General features: G+C 52.5%; 2 protein-coding genes across 2 annotated transcripts in view; one reads left to right on the forward strand and one right to left on the reverse strand.

Moving 5' to 3' along the window:
* The window catches only part of TBC1D16 (TBC1 domain family, member 16), an 87,917-nt gene extending 80,248 nt beyond the window's left edge, over nt 1-7,669 (reverse strand). The window contains 1 exon segment of the mRNA XM_012663085.1: nt 7,614-7,669. The gene's annotated coding sequence lies outside the window, so the exon portion shown is untranslated.
* A 731-nt stretch (nt 7,670-8,400) lies between these two features.
* CCDC40 (coiled-coil domain containing 40) overlaps nt 8,401-20,843 on the forward strand; it is a 36,285-nt gene continuing 23,842 nt past the window's right edge. The window contains exons 1-7 of the mRNA XM_012663074.1: nt 8,401-8,429; nt 9,711-9,774; nt 10,213-10,635; nt 13,244-13,379; nt 14,608-14,780; nt 15,577-15,660; nt 15,732-15,951. Coding sequence (XP_012518528.1) covers nt 8,401-8,429; nt 9,711-9,774; nt 10,213-10,635; nt 13,244-13,379; nt 14,608-14,780; nt 15,577-15,660; nt 15,732-15,951 — 1,129 coding nt within the window. The remainder of the gene's footprint in view (nt 8,430-9,710; nt 9,775-10,212; nt 10,636-13,243; nt 13,380-14,607; nt 14,781-15,576; nt 15,661-15,731; nt 15,952-20,843) is intronic.

Here is a 20,843-nt window from a genome sequence, read left to right on the forward strand (position 1 = left end):
TCCTCAGCCTCCCGCATGTCCGTGGTCAGTGCCCAGCCTCTCGCAGGCCCAGGCAAACCGCAGCCCGAAGGGAGCGGAAGCTGTGGGCCGGGAGGGGACAGGCCACGGCAGGGCGGGAGAGGCCCCCCTCCCACGCGTCTCAGCCTCCGTGGCATGTGGGCATCAACAGCCTGCCTGCGAGGGAGGGGGTCCCAGCCAAAAGGAGACCTCTCGCCCCTCGTGCACCCGCCCCGCCATCCATCCCGCCCCTTCTCCTACCCTGCTAACGCCGGGACCCTCGGTTCCCACCCAGGTGCCAGGCGGGCAGCACTTCCCAGCCTCCCAGTACTCAGTACATGGATGGGGTCCTGGCTGGCACCTAACTCCTCCACACACCACGGGCTCCGCCCACGCAGGGACGGTTCTGGAATGTTCCATGTGGAGCCCCGCGCAGGAGGGGTCAGGTCCCCCAGGGACAGGACAGCTGCAGTTCAGGCCGTGGTAGAGGGAGCAGTCCTGAGGCCTCAGAGGGCGCCTCCAGGATGGAGAGAAGGCCCACGAGGGAGGGAGGGAGGGCGAGTTACCAGGGCCTGCCCTGCGCTGAGCCCACAGGGGCGGCCGCCACGGCGGGCAGGGCTGGAGGAAGCCTCCGCGCAGCAGAGCAGCCGAGGCCGGGGCAGTGGAAAAGTTCTGGGGACGGAGGGTGGGGACAGTCACACAGCACTGCGAATATACTTGATGCCACTAGACTGCACACTTCAAAATGGTTAAAGTGGTAAATTTTATGTTACATATAATTTAGCACAAATGAAAAAGAATAGGCAAACCTGGAGTGTTTTATATATATGTATTTTTTACTCTGTACTTTCTGTTCGTTTTTCTGTAAACCTAAAACTACCCTAAAAAGTAAAGTCTACCACACAGAAACCTGTGCACAAACGTTTATAGCTGCTTTATTCATAATTACCAAAATCTGGAAGTAACCAAGACGTCCTTCGGTAGGTGCGCGGACACACAGACCGTGCTGCACCCAGACAGCGGGATACGATTTAGCGCTAAAAAGAAATGAGCCGCCAAGCCAGGACAAGGCACGGAAGCGCTCACACACCCGTTGCTAAGAGAAGCCAACCTGAAAAGGCTACCGGCTGTCGGACTCCAGCTGCAGGACGCCTGGCAAAGCCAAATTGGAAACAGGAAAAGCTCTGTGGTTCGGCTCCTAAGACAGACAAACGAGTGAGCAGAGAGGAAAGAGCCGAAAGCAGCCCGTAGCAAGGAGCCGACGTCTGACTTTTCCAGCCTCTGACAAGGACCAGAGTCCGCTGAAATCAGTGCGGCAACCCAGGGTGCTCAGGGCACCTCGTGGCCGCTGTCACACATCCTTTCCCCACCCGAGGGATGGGACGGACGGAGAAGCTAAAGGCAGAGCCTTGAACCTCATTCTCCTCGAATGCATTTGCTCCACATTTTTACTTTAAAATGGTTCCGTCTGTGTCTGTTTATTGATTTTAGATGAGATCCTGAGTGCAAGACATCTCCGAGCAGTTCCCGTCACGGTGTGCCTAGCACGGTGTCCCTTCAAGTTCCCAACGGCTTGTTTTGTTTGACGGAGAGGGTGGCAATGCCAGCTTGGCAGCTGGCACAAAGAATATGCAGATGGAGCGAAGCCAAGATCTACAATGCACATCGGCTTGAGTGTACAAAAAAAAAAAAAGGGTAATGATTTTAAAAGGTATAAAGTAAAAACACCAGTGCTGGTTTTTCACCATCTGACTGGGGCACGATTACCAGTTGGATTCTCCGCTGCTGGAAGCCATCAGTGATCACGAGGTCGGGCCAGATTTTCGCAAAATAGGCTATTGTGTAATTCGAAAGAAAGAATGACTTGGCCTCCCCTCAACAAAGATACACATGCTAATAAAACCAAAACTCCACAGAAACACCTCCACCTGAGAGTCATTTCTTTCCCATCAACCCGCAACTCTTTCAAAGTTAGAGCACCTTTGAGAACTACAGGTTCTCAGCCTTCGACAGCTTGCAGGGCCAAGTCGCACTGGTGAAAAGGAGCTGAAATCCGCCTCGGGGAGGAGAGTTTTGAGGTAGCTGGAGTATGGGGAGCTGCCTGCCAGGGGAGGTGTAAGGACCACAGAAGCCACAAGGGTGAGGGGCGGCGGGAGGGATGCGAGAGTGCGCTGGGAGGGGTAGCAGATTCTCTTCCACAACCCTGTTGGGAACTGGCCCCGCTGCTGGGTTGGAGCCCAGACAATTCAGGGCGCCCCTCCTGCACCCTCCCCGCCATCCATCCCGCCCCTTCTCCTACCCTCCTAACGCTGTCTGTCCTCTCCGCCCTCCCTCTGGGAATGGCCTGGCCACGGAAACCTGGCCCGTAGGCAACTGAAGTTCTTCCAACTCAGGGTGGTAGTGGTGGGGTGGGGTCTCCTTGTAAATATTTACAGGGGGTAAAGTTAAAATATCTATTACCCAAAATTCATTGCCCAAGATCAGATGATTTATACCTTAGAAGAGAGAGTCCTCTTAGATGCAGAAAGAGAAGTCACCAAAAAACAGAAATGGGCAAACATAGATTAAGAATGACCAGCAGTCTCCCCTCCGCTTCCTTAGACAGTACTCCCATTGCAGGTGTATGAGCTTCTACGGCTGCGGTAACAAATCGCCACAGATTTAGCAGCTTAAAACAACACAAGTGAATTATCTCGCAGTCCTGGAGTCAGGAGCCCAATGCGGGTGTTGCCGAGTTAAAATCGAAGTGTCACCAGGGTGGGTTCCTTCTGCAGGCTCCAGGGGACGATGTTTTCTTGCCCCTTCCAGCTTCTAGCAGCCGCCACGTTCCTCAGCTCTCGGCCCTTCCTCCACCTCAAAGCCAGTTGAGTCCTTTCCGCGTGGCGTCACTCTGGCCCTCACTCTCCTGCCTCCCTCCTCCACTCGTAAGGACGCTGTGATTCATTGTGCCCACCAGGGAACCCAGGACAATCTCCCATCTCAAGGTCGGCTGATTAGCAACCTCGATCCCACCTGCAACCTTAATCCTTGGCCACGTAACCCACCATGCTCACAAGTTCTCTGGATTAGGACTTGGACATCCTCAGGGCGTTCTTCTGCCACCCACACCCAGCCAAGGGCACTGCAGGGAGCTGACTTCTAAGTCCCAGGGAGGCTTCTGATTGGCTTACCCACTGACCGTCAAGTCCCCACCGAGCGTAACTTCCCGTTAAGCAGTGAGATGAGGACTGAGGCCTAGAACCCAGGAGAGGAGAGCACCTGGCCCCGACGTCCCGGTGAGAGCGGCAGGAACGGGCACAGGAAAGCCGCATGCTCCCGGACCAGTGCCGCCCCAGCAGGCATCTCCACCCACAGCCTCGGTTTCCAGTCCTGGCATAAAGGGCCCCGTCGGTTCCCAAACAGGGAAACAGCAAGAGCAAAGGGGCAAAAGTCTCTTCCGGAAGAGACTTCCCACAAAGACCAAAGTAACAGGGTGGCCTGGAGCCACTAGGAGAGAGCACGGCCCAGCCTCTTCTCTCGTTCCTCAGAGCTGTGTGCCTGCCTCGGGCCACCCTGGGTCAGGGCTGGGAGGCAGCAGTCAGCTGGACAAACCTGGCCCTGGCCCTGGCCCCTGACGGAGCTGGCAGTTCCCAGCTGGCGGCTGCAGCCCACGCCCATTGGTGACAGCTGTTGGCTGCAACAGGGACCGAAGCAGGTAGGGCATGGGGGGAGGGCACTGGACGCTGAAAGGCTGTCAGGAAACAAAGCCCACAGCTGACTATGCCCTTGGCCTTGTCACCGTCAGACCGCTCAGATGCAAAACGCCCTGTGCTCCGGTTACCCGCCATGTGGCCGGCAGAAACCGGTTCATCTGCTTTGCCCTCGAAGCCCGAGCAATGAAGAGCAGACATAAGACCTGCCTTGTTAAACACGAGCCGGACACAGGCAAACAGGGATCTTTTTCCTCCCACAAAACATCTCGCTGGCATGCTCAGTGAGGCCCCAGCTCCCCGCACCCTCCGGAACCAGGCAGGTTCACCGCCTCTTTCTGGGGACCCCTGGCGTTGTGGATCAAAGGGGGAGGCAGCCCAGCTCGGGACCCATCCTCGAGCCGCAAAGCTTGGGGACATTGGGTCTCCTCCCATTTTACCACTGGGATGAGCCCTTGGGGGCTGACACGACTCCCCCACTCTGTTGTACTTAACTTCACGTTACAGGATGACGCTGCTCCACACACGCATCACATTCAGGGTTCACAAGTGACAAAAGGACCATCAGCTTGCATTTAAAATAAAGGAACTAAGGTTTAGGGCATTAACTCAGTTACTGCGACGTCTGTATTGCGCCTGTACACACAGATACCTGAAGGTTCTCGCTGTCTGCGGTAAAGTAGCAGCTAACGCACCATAAACCAAAACTCAAATGGGGGGATGGTGTTCACAGCACCCAAAAGGCAACACAACTGACCTTGCTTAAAGAGCGCATTTTAGTTACAGAAATTGAAAGGTGAAAGAGTGTCAAATGACAATGCCAAGTATGTCTTGTCCCCCACTTCCAGAATGCTAGAGCGTGCAATGAGCAACTGTATCAGATTGTTGAATTCAGAGTCGCTCAACGTGGGTGAAGCAGCCATAAAACAGTGCGTGTGAGCCAGCGTGGACACGGCTCCGCACCTATAGCGCGGTGCCTTCTGCAACGGCCAGTCCAGAGGGACCGGGGAAGTAACACTGCCACGTCTCGGCCTGTGCAGTCCGTTCAGAGCATTCATCAACTTAAACACCTGCGCAGGCTCACTGCCCACGGCTCGGCAAGAGGACGAGCCACCCCGATTGGATAAGGCATTTGGACTCTCTGTTCCCTTCTCTGTATTAGCCGTGTGACAGGAGCTACTGCGAGCATGAACTGAAGTCAGTCTTCAAGCGGCCCGATTTCTCTCATCCTTTGAGGATGGTTATATAAGTTCCGGAGATAAAGAACGTATTTCAGATTAGATTTCACTGCTCATAAAAGCAGATTTATGAGAGACGCAAGACCAGGGCCCAAGGGACACATGGGATAAAAACACCAATAAGATCAATAGGATGAAAACTACCACTGAAGCGAATGCAGAGATTTCCTATGTCATTGCCCCGTGTTGGGGGAAGAGAAGGGCGCAAACCTACGCTTTCTCTGTGTGCTCTGGCCTCTCAGCGCACATCAGCAAACGATGCCCGACACCGCATGCATCAGCAAGATCAACCTCAGCTGCTGCAAATCCTCACCTCAAGAGCCGTCCTCCCCCACGCGGTAACGTTGCAGGAAACTAAGTAGCTAATCTTACAAGAAAGGATTTAAGCCTGTGAAAAAGTCGGGGTCCCTCAGCTGTGGAACAGGGGGAGCTGAAATGTTCCCAGAAGATTGTTGTTGCCAGGCAACCTGGTCAGCTCACTCCCCAGAACGCCCTGCAGGGGCCCCGGGCCCCGGCCAGGTTTTAAGGTTAGGGTTGCAATTTTGCCCAACTGTTGATTCCGGCTTTTGCTTGCATTCGGTTTTTCCCCGGGGGGCCCCCCCAACCGGGGGGCCAAAAAGCAAAACCAAACGGTTTTTACAACCTAGCTAAATGTGAAAAATGCAAATGATAGTCTCTAATAACAATGATAAATGGTAACAAGCACTTACTCTAGGCCAGGCACTCCATGCTTCAGATAATCCTTGCAACAAGTCCTTGAAGTAGGCAGCATGATTATTCCTGTTTCACAGATGGGGAAACCGAGGCACAGAGGAATTAAGTAAGCACTATGTGCCAGGGTTGGTATTTGAGCCCCGCAGTCTATCTGTGCATGTCACGTTCTTAACCACTGCACCTGGCTACCCAAAACGGGCCGGAGAGACCAGAGCAGTGGCAGGTAGGTGCTGCAACACCGATGGCTCTTTTCTGAGATGCCTTTACACTGAACACTGGGGACTCTCTACAGACTAAAGAGAACTAGTATGAGAAGCCAGTGGTGACATGCAATTAGCTCCACCTCCTTGCATTTTTAAGAGTCACTTGGTAAACAGTGTGTATAAGAATGGTGGGGCCCCATTAAAAGAGGGGAGGCAGTGTGGCACAACGGTTTTCTGGAGCTCGGGCATCGTGGGCCTGAGACCAAGGTCTCTCCCTCCCAGCTGCATGAACTTGGGAAAGTTACTTCTCTAAGCCTCAGTGTTCCCACCTGTAAAAAGGGGATGACCACAGTCCTGACTTCACGGGCTTGTTTTGTTAGCTAAGTGAATTCATACATGATAATCAGGAGCTATTTACACAACCACCATAGTTGCTAGTGAATTAAATAATTCTACTGATGAAAACTTTCTTTAGCCATAGTCTGACAGCCTGCTCACCATAAACACTCTACACACAGAAAAATGGGCTACAGAAAACAAAATAACTACACTCAGCATACAATGTGCCTTTCAAAACACAAGGCCACTAACGAACTCTATTATTGGTACTAGAAGGTATTCCTCACTTTAATAATCCTTTATTTGCAAAAGTTTTCATGACTCTTTAAAGTGTTTAATATTCACTAATTAATTTTAATGTCAACATTTCTAATGAGGAATTTCTAAAACTAATGCACAGAACTTTTAAAGCACTTTAATCAATCCTAACGCATTTGGAATGGAATTCCCACCCTCTGACAATATGCCCATCACAGAGGCAATTCCCTTTTTGAGAAGCATTTTCCTTTTCTTCCCAGATAAAAGAATTAGGTGTCTTCAAGTAGTAAAGAAAGTAGATCCTTAGGATCAAATCACAGGGGTAGCCGACCAGCCCAGCTTCTCATGTGAACTCCACCACGCAGTGAGACAAAGTTTACACCCAAAACAGACCAACTTTTATTATGTCCCTTTCTATTCGTTTTCTAATTCTGAATCAACTCTAGCCACACTGTGGCCAACATATGACACCAACTTCCGACTGTGGGGATAACAGGATTTCAAGACTCACGGGCTTCTGGCAGGATTCCTTAGGTTATTTTTAGCAATCTTAAATTGCCTTTTCTTTTCTTTTTTTTTTTTTTCTTCCTCTCGTCCTTTCTTTTCTTTCTTTTTTTTTTTTTAAGTAAAGAGCAAGGGCGCTGAGCCCAGGCTGAAGGAAGCGAGCTGCTGACGTGCGGGTCCGAAACAGCGCAGACCACCCGCCCTACAGGCCCGGGAGTGCGAGGGACGCGCGCGCCCCGGGACTGGAAGCACACTTTGGGGGGCTGCGTCTGCGAGCGCCGGCACCCCACAAGGTCCCAGTCGCGTGCTCCGACGATCCAGCCAGACAAAGACCGCTAGTTCCCCGGCCCACGGCTCCAGGCAGGCGGGGACCGAGGCTCCCCGAATTAGGCCCACTCCCGGCCCGGGGCGCCCCCACTAGCCGCGGAGGGGTCCCCGGCTGCCCCTTGCGTGATCCCGGGTCCTCCCGCAACGCCCCGCTCCCGCTCACGCCCCGCAACCCTGGGGCTGCGGCTGGACTCGGCCCCCTACCCCGGCCCCTCCCCGGCCCGGCGACTGCAGGCCCACGCGCCCCGCGCGCCCCAGCCCGGCTCCGCCGAGGGGAGCTGCCCAGTCCGCGGCCGGCCCCGCGGCCCCGGCTCCCGCCGCCCCTGCCGGGCCCGGACACCTACCCGGGTCCCGCTGCGGGGGCCGGATTCGCGCCGCTTCTGGGAGCCGCCACCGCCGCTGCCGCCGCCGCAGCCGCCTGTGAGGCGCGGCGGGGCGGGGACGCGCGGGAGGCCCGGCCCCGGCCCGCCCTCGGCCCGCCCCCCGGCCCGCCCCGTCCGCCTCCGGGCGCGCGGCCCGGGTCCTGTCCCCGCCCTGGGCCCAGCCCCGGGTTCCCGCCGCCCGCCCTGACCCCGGGCTCTGCCCCTGACCAGAGCTCCGTACCCCGGGGGGAGGCCGGGGCCCTGGGACGCCCCCGCGTGCTCTCGCCGTCTCCGAGCCCCCCTCGGCACTTGGTTTCCACAGCTGGGGCTAGGAGGGCACGACCCCACCGTGAGGCCACTGGGCCTGCCGCCTGCGCGACCCCGAGGGCGGGGCGCGAGCCCCAGGGCTGCAGGGGGAGAGGCGGGCGCCAGCGCGGGGTCCCGCCGCCCGGAGCACCCCCGACCGCAGCCCCGGGGCTCACGGCGTCCGCGTCCCTAGGCACCCTCAGTTTCCTCGGGACGCCAGAGTCGCCGGCTAGGCGCACGGTGACACCTGTCGCTGCAGAAGCTGAGGCAGGGCGGGGCAGAGCAGGACACACAGCGGTGAGGAAAATGCACATTTATGTTTTAGTATATTTACTAACTGGATGTCCTGTGGTCTGTGTGCACACACGCTAATGCAGGTGGCACAATGGCCACCCCGAGCCCCGCGCCCGCCCTCCCGGCGCCCGGCCCCGCCGGAAGTTGACGGCGTTGCCTAGCAACGGCGATGGCGGAGCCGGGCTGCGAGGCGGGCGGGTAAGCTGGGTGGAGGGACGCGGTGTCGAGCGGCCGGGCGGTGCTCCCCGGTCGTACGCGCCGGGTGCCCGCGTCGCCCTCCGTAGCCCCTCTCGGCGCCCCTCGCCTCCACGCCCTCCCCGCCCGCTCTGTCCCTTCCTTCCCGCTTCCTGGGCCGTTCCCCATCCCCCGGTTCACCGCCACCACCACCTTGCGTGCCCCTCTCGCTTCTCACCTCCTGTCCCTTTGTCCTCTGTCACCCCCTCCCCTACTCCAAGCGCACGACTCCCTCTAAAACCCGGGACTAGCCGCCCTGCGGTAACCATGGCAACCACTAGGCTCGGCCGCCCCCCCACCGCAGGGCCCGACTATCGGTGCTGCCCGGGACCCAGAGCCGGCCCACCCGTGACCCAAGACCGGCCCGACCCCGCGTCTCCCTCGCGGTGACGGCGACGGCAGGGGTCCCTGCGGTCACAGAGGGTGGTTAGGTGAAGGTCCCTGCCACCAGGCCTGGCCTGCCTATGCTTTGTTTGAAAGGATAGAAACGATTTTAAAGAAGTTGACCTTTTTACCTTAGACATTTCTGTATGGTTTCTTTGTTTTTAAAAGGTAGGTCTGTGTGAATGTACTGACATGGAAAGACATCCCGGTTACATCAATTGAAAAGACTAAATGTAAAACAGTAGGTGTAGTATGATCTCTAACTTAGGGTTTGTGTGCGTGTTTAAATGCATAAGAGAAAATTGAAAGAACATAGCCCCAAATCTCTTACTATTGCCGGCGGTTGTCTTGGGAAGGAAAGGGAAGATCTCAGGGAACTCCCACTGTCTGTGTCCACACATCTGCATTAATTTGACAGAAAAAAATTAGCTTGCATTTTCAATTTTAAGAAATATTTTTAAAATGTGACTCAGGAAGGTCTTGTACTACATAAATCACGGAGAAACACAAAGTCTCTAGCGAGCTCGTCCTGATGGTGCCACTTCCTCTGTGTTTCTTTTCCCCAGTTTTGTCCCAGATACAAGTATAGATGAGGTGGATTTTCTGGAGTGGTCTCATCCTGCTGTTCCTTTAATGTTTTGATAATTGACTTTTTCATTTGTTCATGAAATGCCTCTTTTGTGGCGCCTGGGCCCCCTAGTCCTATGGTGAGTGACAAACAGGACAAAGTCATGGCCCACAGCCTGGGGGGAGGCAGAGAAGTAACAGGACATAAATTGGTGTGCAGAATTCGGGAGCAGATCAATGCCAAGAAAAAGAAAACCATCACTTGAAACTGTTCTCTTGTTTCTCTGAGACTAGCTCTGTCCCCGAAGGCCGGCCGGCTTCCGACAGAGAGGAGCAGAACGAGGAGGAAGGCGGCGGGGTAAAGTTCTGGGGGGAGGTTATACTGGGCTTGCATTTGCTAGAAAGTAAAGAGAATTAGGACTTGGTCAAATAAATGGTATGATGACCCTGTTACCTTGCACTGGAACAAACCCAGTTAAATTGTGGAGAAACTCACTTTCCTTCTACCCCACTCTCAAGTGTTAATCTTCCTCCTACCCCACTCTCAAGCAATTAGTCAGAAACGCCAAAGATATCCGACTCCTGGGTTGCCCTGAGCTTTCAGAACTCACTTCTTGCAATGAAGGGTGCAACACGATTATGAAAATCAGGGAGAACAGAGAAACTAAAGCATGAAACACGATCTCTCCGGTGTAAACGCAGCTTTCCCACCAGTGTAATCACCCTAGAAAGAAGAACACTTCACAAGGCCCTTTTCACTTTGTGTCCTGATTTTTCCTCTGCCGCACCATTGCAGGTGTCACCAATAGAGAAGGATGATGACCAGGAAGGTGAAGCCGCCGTGGGGGCTACGGAACATCCTGAAAGGGAAGACACAACTGAAGGAGAAGTTGCACTGGAAGGGGACCCCGAATTTGAAGGGGACGCCGAATTTGAAGAGGAAGTCATGATGGAAGAAGAATTTGAATTTGATTTAGAAACTGCCTCCCCTGAAGGGCAGATCAGTTCCATGGATCTGGCCTATTCCGACGGCAGCCCGCGGGAACCGCCTGGAGGAAGAGGTAGCAGGGAAGACGGGCTTGAAGGCTCCTACAGAGAGGCGACCGGCCCATCAGAATCAAGAGAACAGGGGCTTATCGCGACAGAGCCGTCCCAGGAAGTCCTGAGCTCCCCTGAGCAAATAGGCCAGGATGCTTCTGGATCCACACTGGGCGGATCGGTGAGTGGCCCTGAGCTCTGTTGTGTACAAGTGTCTCACTGCCCACCTGGTTTGTCCCCCTACATGGGGAACCTAGGGATACACTGGAAGTACAATTTGCAATCCCTGTTAGAAATCTCTTCACTAACTTAGGTCTCAGGGTCCACTATCAAATGTCGAGAGATCCCAGACTCTTGTTCAGTGTCCCCAAACCCAAGGTTGGTGACCTTCCATAGCCACCATCCATGCACTGGCATCCAGGTCTTCAGTCTCGCAGGGCAGTGTGGTCCAATATGGTGCATTAGTCACTTGTGACTACAGAGCACTTGAAATGTGGCTAGTGAGCCAGAGGTGCTGAGCTTTCAGGTTTTTAAGATGCTAATGAAGTTACACTTAAGCAGCCTCCTGTTGCTAGTGGCTACCATATTGGACAGTGCAGTTCCAGATAATAACAATGATAATAGTTACATTCTTATATATTTTTTTTATTTTCAAAAATGTTTTAGCTGGGCATGGTGGCACGAGCCTGTAGTCCCAGCTACTAGGACACTGAGGCAGGAGGATCACTTGAGCCCAGGAGTTCAAGACCAGCCTGTATAATACAGTGAGACTCTGGACCCCATCTCAAAAAAGTTTTTTGGCTGGGCACGGTGGCTCACGCCTCTCAGCCTAGCACTCTGGAAGGCCAAGCCAAGAGGATCGCTTGAGCTCTAGGTTTGAGACCAGCCTGAGCAAGAGCGAGCCCTTGTCTGCACTAAAAATAGAAAAATTAGCCGGGCGTGATGGCGCAGGCCTATGGTCTCCGCCGCTACTCGAGACGCTGAGGCAGGAGGATCTCTTGAGCCCAGGAGTTTGAGGCTGCAGTGAGCTATGATGACGCCGCTGCACTCTACCCAGGGTGACAGAGTGAGACTCTTGTCTCAAAAAACAAAAGAATTTAACAACAACAAAAACCTGAACAGTGTCTTCACCTCTGTGTAGGTGAAGTATAGGTCGCTTGTTGAGCTATAAACCCAATTTCAATCCTTGGGTCTAGTTTCTAGAAAATTCGCGAGGAAGCAATTTCCAAATATGATCAGCCAGGGGGCAGGGACAAACGCTGGCTCTCAGTCTTTCAAAGGGATGGGGACTGTGAGAGTGAGAATTGTGTCCAGTGTGTGTACGGACACCTCACCACCTTCTCACCAGGAGAAGCCTTCTCGGGACACTTGGGGGTGGGCCTTTGACTCCGGGTCTCTGTTAATGTCATTATGATTCTGGATGCCTCAGAAATAATTTCTAGAGCCACCATCACGTGAGGAAGGACAGTTAGAAAGAGCACAGGCTGGAGATTGAGAAGCCTGGCATTGAACCTACCCCGCTGGCTGTGCAAACCTGGGCAAGCTCATCTGCTCCTCCTGCAGGTGACAGAATGACTAATAGCCGACTTGTGGGGTTAAGGTGAGGGCAGCAGGAGATGATGGTTGTAAAAGATTCTTTGTGAGTAGTAAGGCACTGTCTCGTCTGTCGTTGCTAATAGTCGCCAGTTCTTCTTCAGCAATAACTATTGTCAATGATTACAAGAGCCTCTTTTACAGCTAAAATGAAGCCAGGTGTTTTTATCAAGGGAAGATATTTTCTTATTGAAATTTCCTTAAAGGGGGATGGTTTGAAGGAAGAGAAGAAGAAACAGTCTTCTGGGAGGCCCTTGCCCAGAGCCGAGGCTTTCCAGCATGCTTTTATAAGATGCTCAGAGACATCGTTTCCGTCCTCTAGGAGATCAGCATTCAGTATCCAGCACGAACCGTGCCTCAGTAGTCGCACTCAGCTGCAGATCCAGACAGGCAGAAGCCACTCCTAGATTCCCTGGGGGAAGGGTTGGAAGGGTGGGGAACCTGCAGCCTTGGGGCAACATGTGGCCTTTTAACTGAATCCACATTTTACAGAACAAATCCTTTTATTCTGTGAGAAGTTTGGATTTGGTCAGGGGGCCACACTTGGGGATCTGGAGGGCCACATGTGGCCCCAAGGCCGCAGGTTCCCCACCCCTGCCGGGATATTTTCTATTTTGACCATGTGCAAAAGCCAAATAATCTTTACATCCAAATGATTTTCTATTACTTGAACATTTATGTTGAATTTTGAACAATTTATCAACCTAAATAACAAACAGAAAGAGTCTCTCTAAAAGAAAATGACATTTATTCAGGGATAGGGCAGTGTAATGGAATACGTGTGCCATAGTAAACTATGTTCACATGCAGGGAGGTAAAGGAAGATGAAGGTTTTTAAAGGAAAAATGAGGAGGATTACTTAATTGTTTTGAGATAACTATCTTTGGCTACAAGGATCAGTACCAAGGGTGGTGCCAGTCCAGGCTGGACAGCCAGTTGCTGGGCAGATGTCCTCGCAGAAGTGTTTCCTGTATAAGGTTATGATGTCCTGTGTAGAAGGTTTTGGTTTTTGCAGAGTCTTTTGTGATAGTTTTTGTTATGAGAAGCCTTCCCTGGCTATGTTTTTCAGTGTTTTTTTAATGTAAATAACTCCCTTTGCTTCTGACAACTTTCACAGATGTAATGCATCAAAACCGAATAAGTTCTCAGTGGCGAGTAAACCCTCATTGATTCAGTTTTGGTTGTTCTTGCCGTAGACAAAATCCCAAGAAAAGCTGCAGCAGAAGGTCTTTCCCATGGGGTCCCGACACCGCTTCAGGCTGAGCCGAGGGAGCAGCAACGTGTCCTCGGACACAGATGAGCATTTCCCGGGCGTGGAGGAGCGGGAGCCAGGTACCGTCAGACCCACGGGGAGGTCCTGTCCAACGGGATAAGCCACTTGCACATGCTGTTCTGTGCAAGTGATGCTACTCATTTGTTTCCTGTATGTTTCCTGTGTGGCTGTGAGCCTAAAGATAAAAATATTATTTAGCTGGGTGCGGTGGCTCACGCCTGTAATCCCAGCACTTTGGGAGGCCAAGGCAGGAGGATCACCTGAGCCTAGGAATTCTAGACCAGCTGGGCAACACAGCAAGACCCCATCTCTACAAAAAATGTAAAAAGTAGCTAAGCATGGCGGCGCATGCCTGTAGTTCCAGCTACTCGGGAGGCTGAGGCAGGAGGATCACTTGAGCCCAGGAGTTTAAGGTTGCAGTGAGCTATGATGGCACCACTCCAGTCCAGCCTGGGTGACAGAGGGAGACCCTGTCTCAAAAAATATATATATTATTAACAGATGTGGATAACATTCATTGAGCATTTACTGTTTTATTTTGTTTGATCTTTACACTAACCGGCCCAAGCAGGAATCATTCTCCATTTTACAGAAGGTATTCTCAGAGCAGTAAGCGACTTATCTGAGTAAATGCCAGAATGGGGCCTTAACACACACTGGGCATCACTGATGGCCGTTTCTCGCTGCCTTCTGGTCTCAGAAAGAGGAGCTCTGTGACAGCACCCTCTAAGAGCACATCTGTCTGCTGGGTTTCAAAGGCTCTCCTGGGACCCCCGTCTTTGCACTTGGCTCACACATCCCAGTTTCGAGTACGTGGGAGGGCAGATCGGGGGAGTACCGATTCCCTGATGGTATCAATGCACGGATGGCCCAAACCTTGTTAGTTGTAAGTGACATGAAAATAGCACATGCTTAAACTAGTGAAAAACAGAACCAGGATCTCTCCAACTCGGAGGGATAGAAAAGCTGCAGCTGGAGTGTCATTTATGATGTCATTTATTTTTCAATCTTATTAGCTATTTAAAAAATCAAATCGGGTCCATCAGTAAGTGACCTCCTTTCTATTCACTCTATGTATAGAGAAGTCTCCACAAAATAAATTTCCTTCTTGTCTACTTTTAAAATGTAATCCTCTCTATGGAGGGTGTCGAATCCATGCACAGAAGATGCTATGAATGACATTTCTGAACCTAAGCCATTGGGGTGCTTCTCTGTCTCTCCTGCCGCCTGAGGTTGGTGACTCCCGCTGCCAGCTCCCCAGTGATGTTTGCTGTCCCTTCCCTGCAGTGCCCCTCCCGGGACCCGATGCCCAGCCCAGGGAAGGGGCCCAGCCGGCGTTCCTGGACCAGATCCAGCAGTTAAGCCCAGAGGGCCAGCCCCTGGTGGACAGGATGGACTCCGAGGGGAGCCACGAAACCGAGGACGAAGGATCCCAACTTGTGGTTTTGGACCCGGACCACGTAAGCAGACTTTGCTTCTGCCCAGCACACATGGAGGAAGACTTCGGCCCATTCTTGAGCTCCCACATGCATGTTCCCGTCTCACCTGTTCCCTGCACAGTTTGCCTGCACCGTTTTGGCCCATGCTCTGTATCCTCTTAGGCGCACATACCTAAAGTCTGCCTTCCTCAGCCTCAGCACCACTGACACCTGGGCCCCATCTCTCTTTGGGGGGTGGGGGCCTGTCCTGAGCATTGTAGGAGGCTGAGCATCCCTGGCCTCCACCCCCCAGATGCGGGGAGCACCCCTCCCTTTGTGCGACAACCACAAGTGTCTCCAGACATTGCCAATTTGGGGGGTGGGGATGAGAGCAAAATTCCACCCCTCCCCCAGCTGAGAGCCTCGGCCCATGTACCAGCCCGGCCGGAGTTCCTTGACCAGCCCTCTGGCACGCGGCACAGGCAAACTGGCTTGATTAAGCCAGTCGGAAGCCGGGGCTCCGGCAGCTGCAGGAAGGAGCAGGGTTGGCCCGGAAAGTTCTTGGCGGCATCCCAGGCTGTCCCCACCCACCTGCCCGCGAAACCGAACTGAGTTGGGCTGACATCCAGCTCGCTGTCATTTTGCCCAAACCCGCACTCAGTTCCGCAGTGTCTGGGACGACACTGGGCAGTGCCTTCTGTCTGTGGCTTCCCCAGTGAGACCCCCAGGTAGGAGTGGGGCTCAGCAGGAGTCCTCCCCGCCCCGCTGAAGGAGCGCTGCAGGACCGCTCAGCCCAGTGGACAGGAACGTAACCGCGTGTGCTTTTCCACCCTTTCAGCCCCTGATGGTCAGATTCCAGGCCGCCCTGAAGAGCTACCTTAACCGTCAGATAGAAAAGCTGAAGCTGGAACTTCAAGAGCTGGTGCGTATCTGTCCAGGCTGCCACCCGGCGGGCGCCAACGTCGCGTGACCCTGTTTCTCCCTCCCGTGCAGGGCGTGGCCACCAAGCAAAGCCGGGTCCAGCGGCAGGAGCTGGGGGTGAACCTCTATGGGGTCCAGCAGCAGCTGGCCCGCCTGCAGATGCAGCTGGAGAAGAGCCACGACCGCCATTCGGTCGTCGCGTGCCAGAGGAGGCGGAAGGAGGAGGAGCTGCAGGGCGCGCGTGCGCTCCACGCCAAGACCTCCGCGGCCGCCAACCAGGAGCGCAAGAAGTGTAAGGCGGCTCCGCGTCCCCGCGCCAGGCGTCCCCACCTGCCACCAAGTCCTCGAGGGGTGTCCTCACCTGCCATCGAGTCCTCGAGGGTTGTCCCTGCGAGGTGTCCCCACGTGCCATGGAGTCCTCGAGGGGCATCCCCACGTGCCACCAAGTCCCCGATGGGTGTCCCCACAAGGTGTCCCCATGTGCCATCGCGGGGCATCGAGAAAAGCAAGATATACGTGCGTCCTGGAGGAGTTCCCACCCTTTTAGGTAGGGAAGGTGCATAAATATCTTAAAAGGCACGTAATTGGGCACAGCGGCAAACACTGAAACCGCCAGCAGTCAGTACAGAGACTGGGAACTGGCGGGGGGCGAGTCAGGCATGCACCGGTCAGGCGGGGGGTGGGGGGGCGCGAAGCCCTTCCGAGAGCGCAGAGGCTGCAGCGAGGCAGAGCCCCAAGCCCGGAGTCGGGCAGCCAGGCGGAGAGCGGATTAATGGGAAATCGGGCAGCTCTGGAATTAGACGCTCCCTGTGACCACGGAGCCCAGGATGCCAGACAGCGAACAGCAGCGGCCTCCTGGCTACAGATTGCTTAGGTTTTTACCCTTTGATATTTCCAACTTTCCTTATCTACTCTATTGCCGTCATAGTGGGGAAGTGGTCTAAAGGAATCCGGAAGGAAACAGAGTCACATGTATATCCCAACTGTCCCGGAGAGAAACACTGTGGACCCTGAGACATACAGGAGAGGTTTCTGGAATCTTCAGAGCTAGGATAAGTGGACATGGATCAAGAACCTCTCTCCAGGTACCACCAAATTAACAGGAAACTCCAAAAAGGGAAGATCGTGAAATCACACTGACACTGAAGTGCCACATTCTCCAGATACAGTAGAGCCTAGACCAACCTGAAGGAGGACAGGCGCCTTGCCCCCTCCACACCTGCAGCAGAGCCGGAGCAGGGTGCCTGCCAGTGCCCTTCCACTGGGTGCAAAGAGTGGATGGGCTTCTAGAAAGATCCAGACACGCTTGTGGACTTTGTGTGCTTTCCTGAGATCAGCAGAGTGCAGCAGCAGCCCTTCAGCCAGGCGAGGGTTGCACCGACTGCACGGTGACCCCGGGGCTGCTGCCACTATACTGTCCCTTAAGGGAGACATGGGCCCTGGAGAAAGCCCACACCACCTGCCTCATGTGGGAAGCCCACTGGTGCCTGAAACTTCACTTCGAAGTGGGGGTCACATGGCGATCCCCAGAGACAGGAGGTAGCAGGGCTCCCCAGCCAGGGCTCTCTCAATCCTGATTCCAAAAAGAGACGGCGTGGCACGCCCCAGTGGTATTCTGCGTGAGGTTGCAGAGGACACACATCAGTAAATGAGAACTGTTAGGAAAAAGCACATCTGAAATTAAAACATACAATCATCATCACCAAAAAAGGCACGAAATAGACAAAAGAAGAGTGTTGAAAACTGAATTTGTGAACTGAAAGTCCAATTCGGGAAATCTTCCCCAAGTACGGAGCCACACCCAAGACCACGGATACTTTGAGAAGGACGTAAACGACGGGGACGGCAGATGGGAAAACCGATGTCACGAGACAGACATTTCGGGAGATGAGAGGCAATAGCCAGTGACGGCGGAACAGCTGCGCGAGTTCCGGAAAGACAAACCTTCAGACGTGCAAACTCGCGCAGGGCCAGACAGCTGAGAGAACGACAAACACGCCTAGACATAGCCGGCGGAATTTTCAAATTCCAAAGATTAAGGAGGAAGATGCTGCAGCTTCCAGACAGGACAGAACCAGACGGCCTGTCCAGGACTGACCCTGGGCTGCCCCTTGGAGGAGCCCCGCCCAGATTCTGGGTGGATTTGTTCTGGGAAGGACCAGGCAGCGTCTGTTTCTTGTTTATTTTTTTTTTTAAAGCCTTCCAGATTATTCTAGTGTGCAGTCAGGGCTGAGAATCACAGATCTTAAATATAAGTGGCAGTGTGTCGCCGCTGACCGAGTTCTAGGGGTACCTGCAAGCAGGGGTCTGCGCCGCACTGCAGCTGCCGACGCCTGGGAAATTACCGGCGAAGGGAAGTCCACACGTGAGGGCTTCTGGGCAAGTAAGGCAAAAGAAATAGGAAGAAGAAGTTAATAAAGACCACAAGCAGATGCTGGTGATGTAAAAAAAAAAAAAAAAGGAAAGGAAAATAAATTGATTTGACAAATAAAACCACTTATTTTTTGAAATAACCAATAAACTTAACCTTCTGGGATGTCTGACAAGGAACAAAGAGGAGATGATACAAGCAGCAACATTGGGAGTGAGGACAATTCAGGGGAGTTTTTTGGGTTTTTTTTAATTTCAAGAAAGCTATGCCTTGTACTGGTTTCATCAAAAATGGTGTCAAAAATCTGTTTTCTCTAAAATCCAAGTATTTGAAGATGCTATGGAAGAGTCCTAATAACACCCCCCACATAAGGAACAAACACTTCTGGTGTTATTCAGCCCTCCAGCGGGTGGAAAGTTCAGGAAACTCTCGGCAGGCTTGTCTAGGATGCCGAGTGTCTCGCTCACTGCAAAAGCTGACAAACAGAACAGAAAGCTATAGAGCTGTCCCACTTAGGAGGTGTGAAAACCCTAAAATAAATTGGCGGATTACATTCAGCAAGGTATTAAAAGAAAAATACTTCATAGTCAAGTAGAATTTACTTCTGGAATTCAGGAATGATTTGCTATTAGGAAATCTACTAATTTAAAACATTGTATTTATAAACTAAAGGAGGAAAAAAGGTCTGTGGGTGGGACGCCAAACAGGTGTTTGATAAAACTCATCGTGCATCCCAAACTAAGATAGAAGGAAAGTTTTTCATAAGTTTTTATCTGAAGCCAACAAGAAAATTTTCCTCGGTAGAAGGCACTGGATATTACAGCGAAGGTCAGGAACGAGATGAGCGAGTCTGCTGGCGCATCACCCAGCACGGTTTTGGAAGTTCCAACAATGCAAGAAAACAGGAAAAAGAAATGAGATACAGATTTTGAAAATGAAATGCTGAAATTCTCATGCTCTACTAGTGAAAACAAGCCAATAGGAACAGAAGAAATGGATGAAGCAGCTGGATACCAGAGCTACAGCTTTCTTCACCAGTAACACCTAGTTAGGAATTATAATTTTTAAAAATCTCATTCGTAATAGCTGTCACAGCTAAAAAGACTTAGGAATGAGTCTAACAAGGAAGGAGTGAGCCTATCTGAAGGGAAACAATAACATTTTACTAAAGGGCATAAAACGAATTTTAATAAACGGAGCAACCACGTTACTAGATGGGAGAATGCATAATATAAGAATGTCATTTCCCTCCAAGTTAGTAATAAGGTCAGCGCAATTCCAATTAGAGTCCATGATGGGATGTTTTGGATGAACTTAAATTCATGTGACATAATTGTTTACTTATTTTGAAAAAGTAATGATTCAAAATTCAGGATCTCTGCGGTGAAGTGCTTTCTCTACCCCCCCAGCACTGGAGGCGTCAGGCACCATCGATCCTTGTGCATCTTTTGAAGATAGTTTTTCGTGGATGAGCAAAGTCACAAGGGCGTGCGTATATGTTTCCTCTCTTTTTAAAAACTTAAAACAGCTGCATGTTATACCTACTACTCTGTTCCTTCCTTTTGTCGCTTAACAATGTGTGCTGGAGATTATTCCGTATCAATACATAAAAGGCCTCTGTTGTGAACACATTGATCTAAGATCAATGATATATCCAAGATATATATCCTGGATATACCTAAATGCACAGGTATAGCCAAGAAAATTTTGAAAGGGAAGGATAACGAAGGACATTTTGGGTATCAGGTATCAAAACATAGTATAAATCTATCATCATAAAGACAAAGTCAAACTGGGACGAACACAGACAAGCAGATCCAAGGATGGCAAGCTCTTCCAGAGAACTTCGAGGAAATTGACTTCAGAATTCATTAACGGCCTTTGCAAACAGCATAAACGTACAAGTCTCATTTTTAAATCACCAAGTCTTTTTTGATCATTTGGCTAACTGAAGGACAAATTCTGAGATCCCTCTTTCACTGTACATGACAACTAAGTGTCGGGTCGAGCGAGGATCCAAGAACACTGCAGGAGCGTCGGGAGAACACGCGGGATCACGTTTATCACTGTGGTGGGAGGAAGGTCTCCCTAAGCATGGGGAGGGCGGAGCCCGGAGAAGAGGACAGGGACAGGTTGGATTATATAAAAACAAAAAACATACCTGTCAAAAAAGCACAACAAAGTTAAAAGACGAATGAAAATTGGGACAAACGTTTGAAATATCCTTGGCAACACCTGTATCTCCCGTATGAGTCTTCTGCTGCTTCACGGCAAATTGCCGCACATTTAGGGGCCTAAAACAGCCGCCGATTACATGGTATGTTAGCTCACAGCCGTGTAGGTCAGAAGTCTGGTGTGGCGCGTCCGGGTTCTCTGCTCAGGACATCGCAGGGCTGGAATCAGGTGAGGGTGGACTGCGTCCGTGCGGCGCCGTTCTGGGAAAACCCTCTTCCAAGGTCATTCACGCGGTTGGCGGCATCTCATCTCTGGTGTCTGTCGGGCTGAGGTCCCCGCTTCTTGCTGGCAGCCGGTGGGGGCCTCTCAGTGCCCAGAGACCACCCTGTTCCCTGCCGTGGGGACCCCTCCATCTTCAAGCACCAGCAGGGGGTTTCTCCCTGGTGGGATCTCTCTCACCCTTGGAATGTTCCTGATTTCCCCTTTGCCACCAGCTGGAGAAAACGCTCTCGTTTTAAAGGGCTCCCCGCTGAGATCAGACCCGTTGGTCATCTCCCTGTGGCCATAGGACGTCTCATAACTGGGGAGTAACGCCAGGGGGCAAAGGTCAGGGAGCTACTGGAAGGTTCTGCCCACGC

This window comes from Propithecus coquereli, unplaced genomic scaffold (assembly GCF_000956105.1).
Source record: "Propithecus coquereli isolate 6110/MARCELLA unplaced genomic scaffold, Pcoq_1.0 Scaffold794, whole genome shotgun sequence".
Lineage (NCBI taxonomy): Eukaryota > Metazoa > Chordata > Mammalia > Primates > Indriidae > Propithecus > Propithecus coquereli.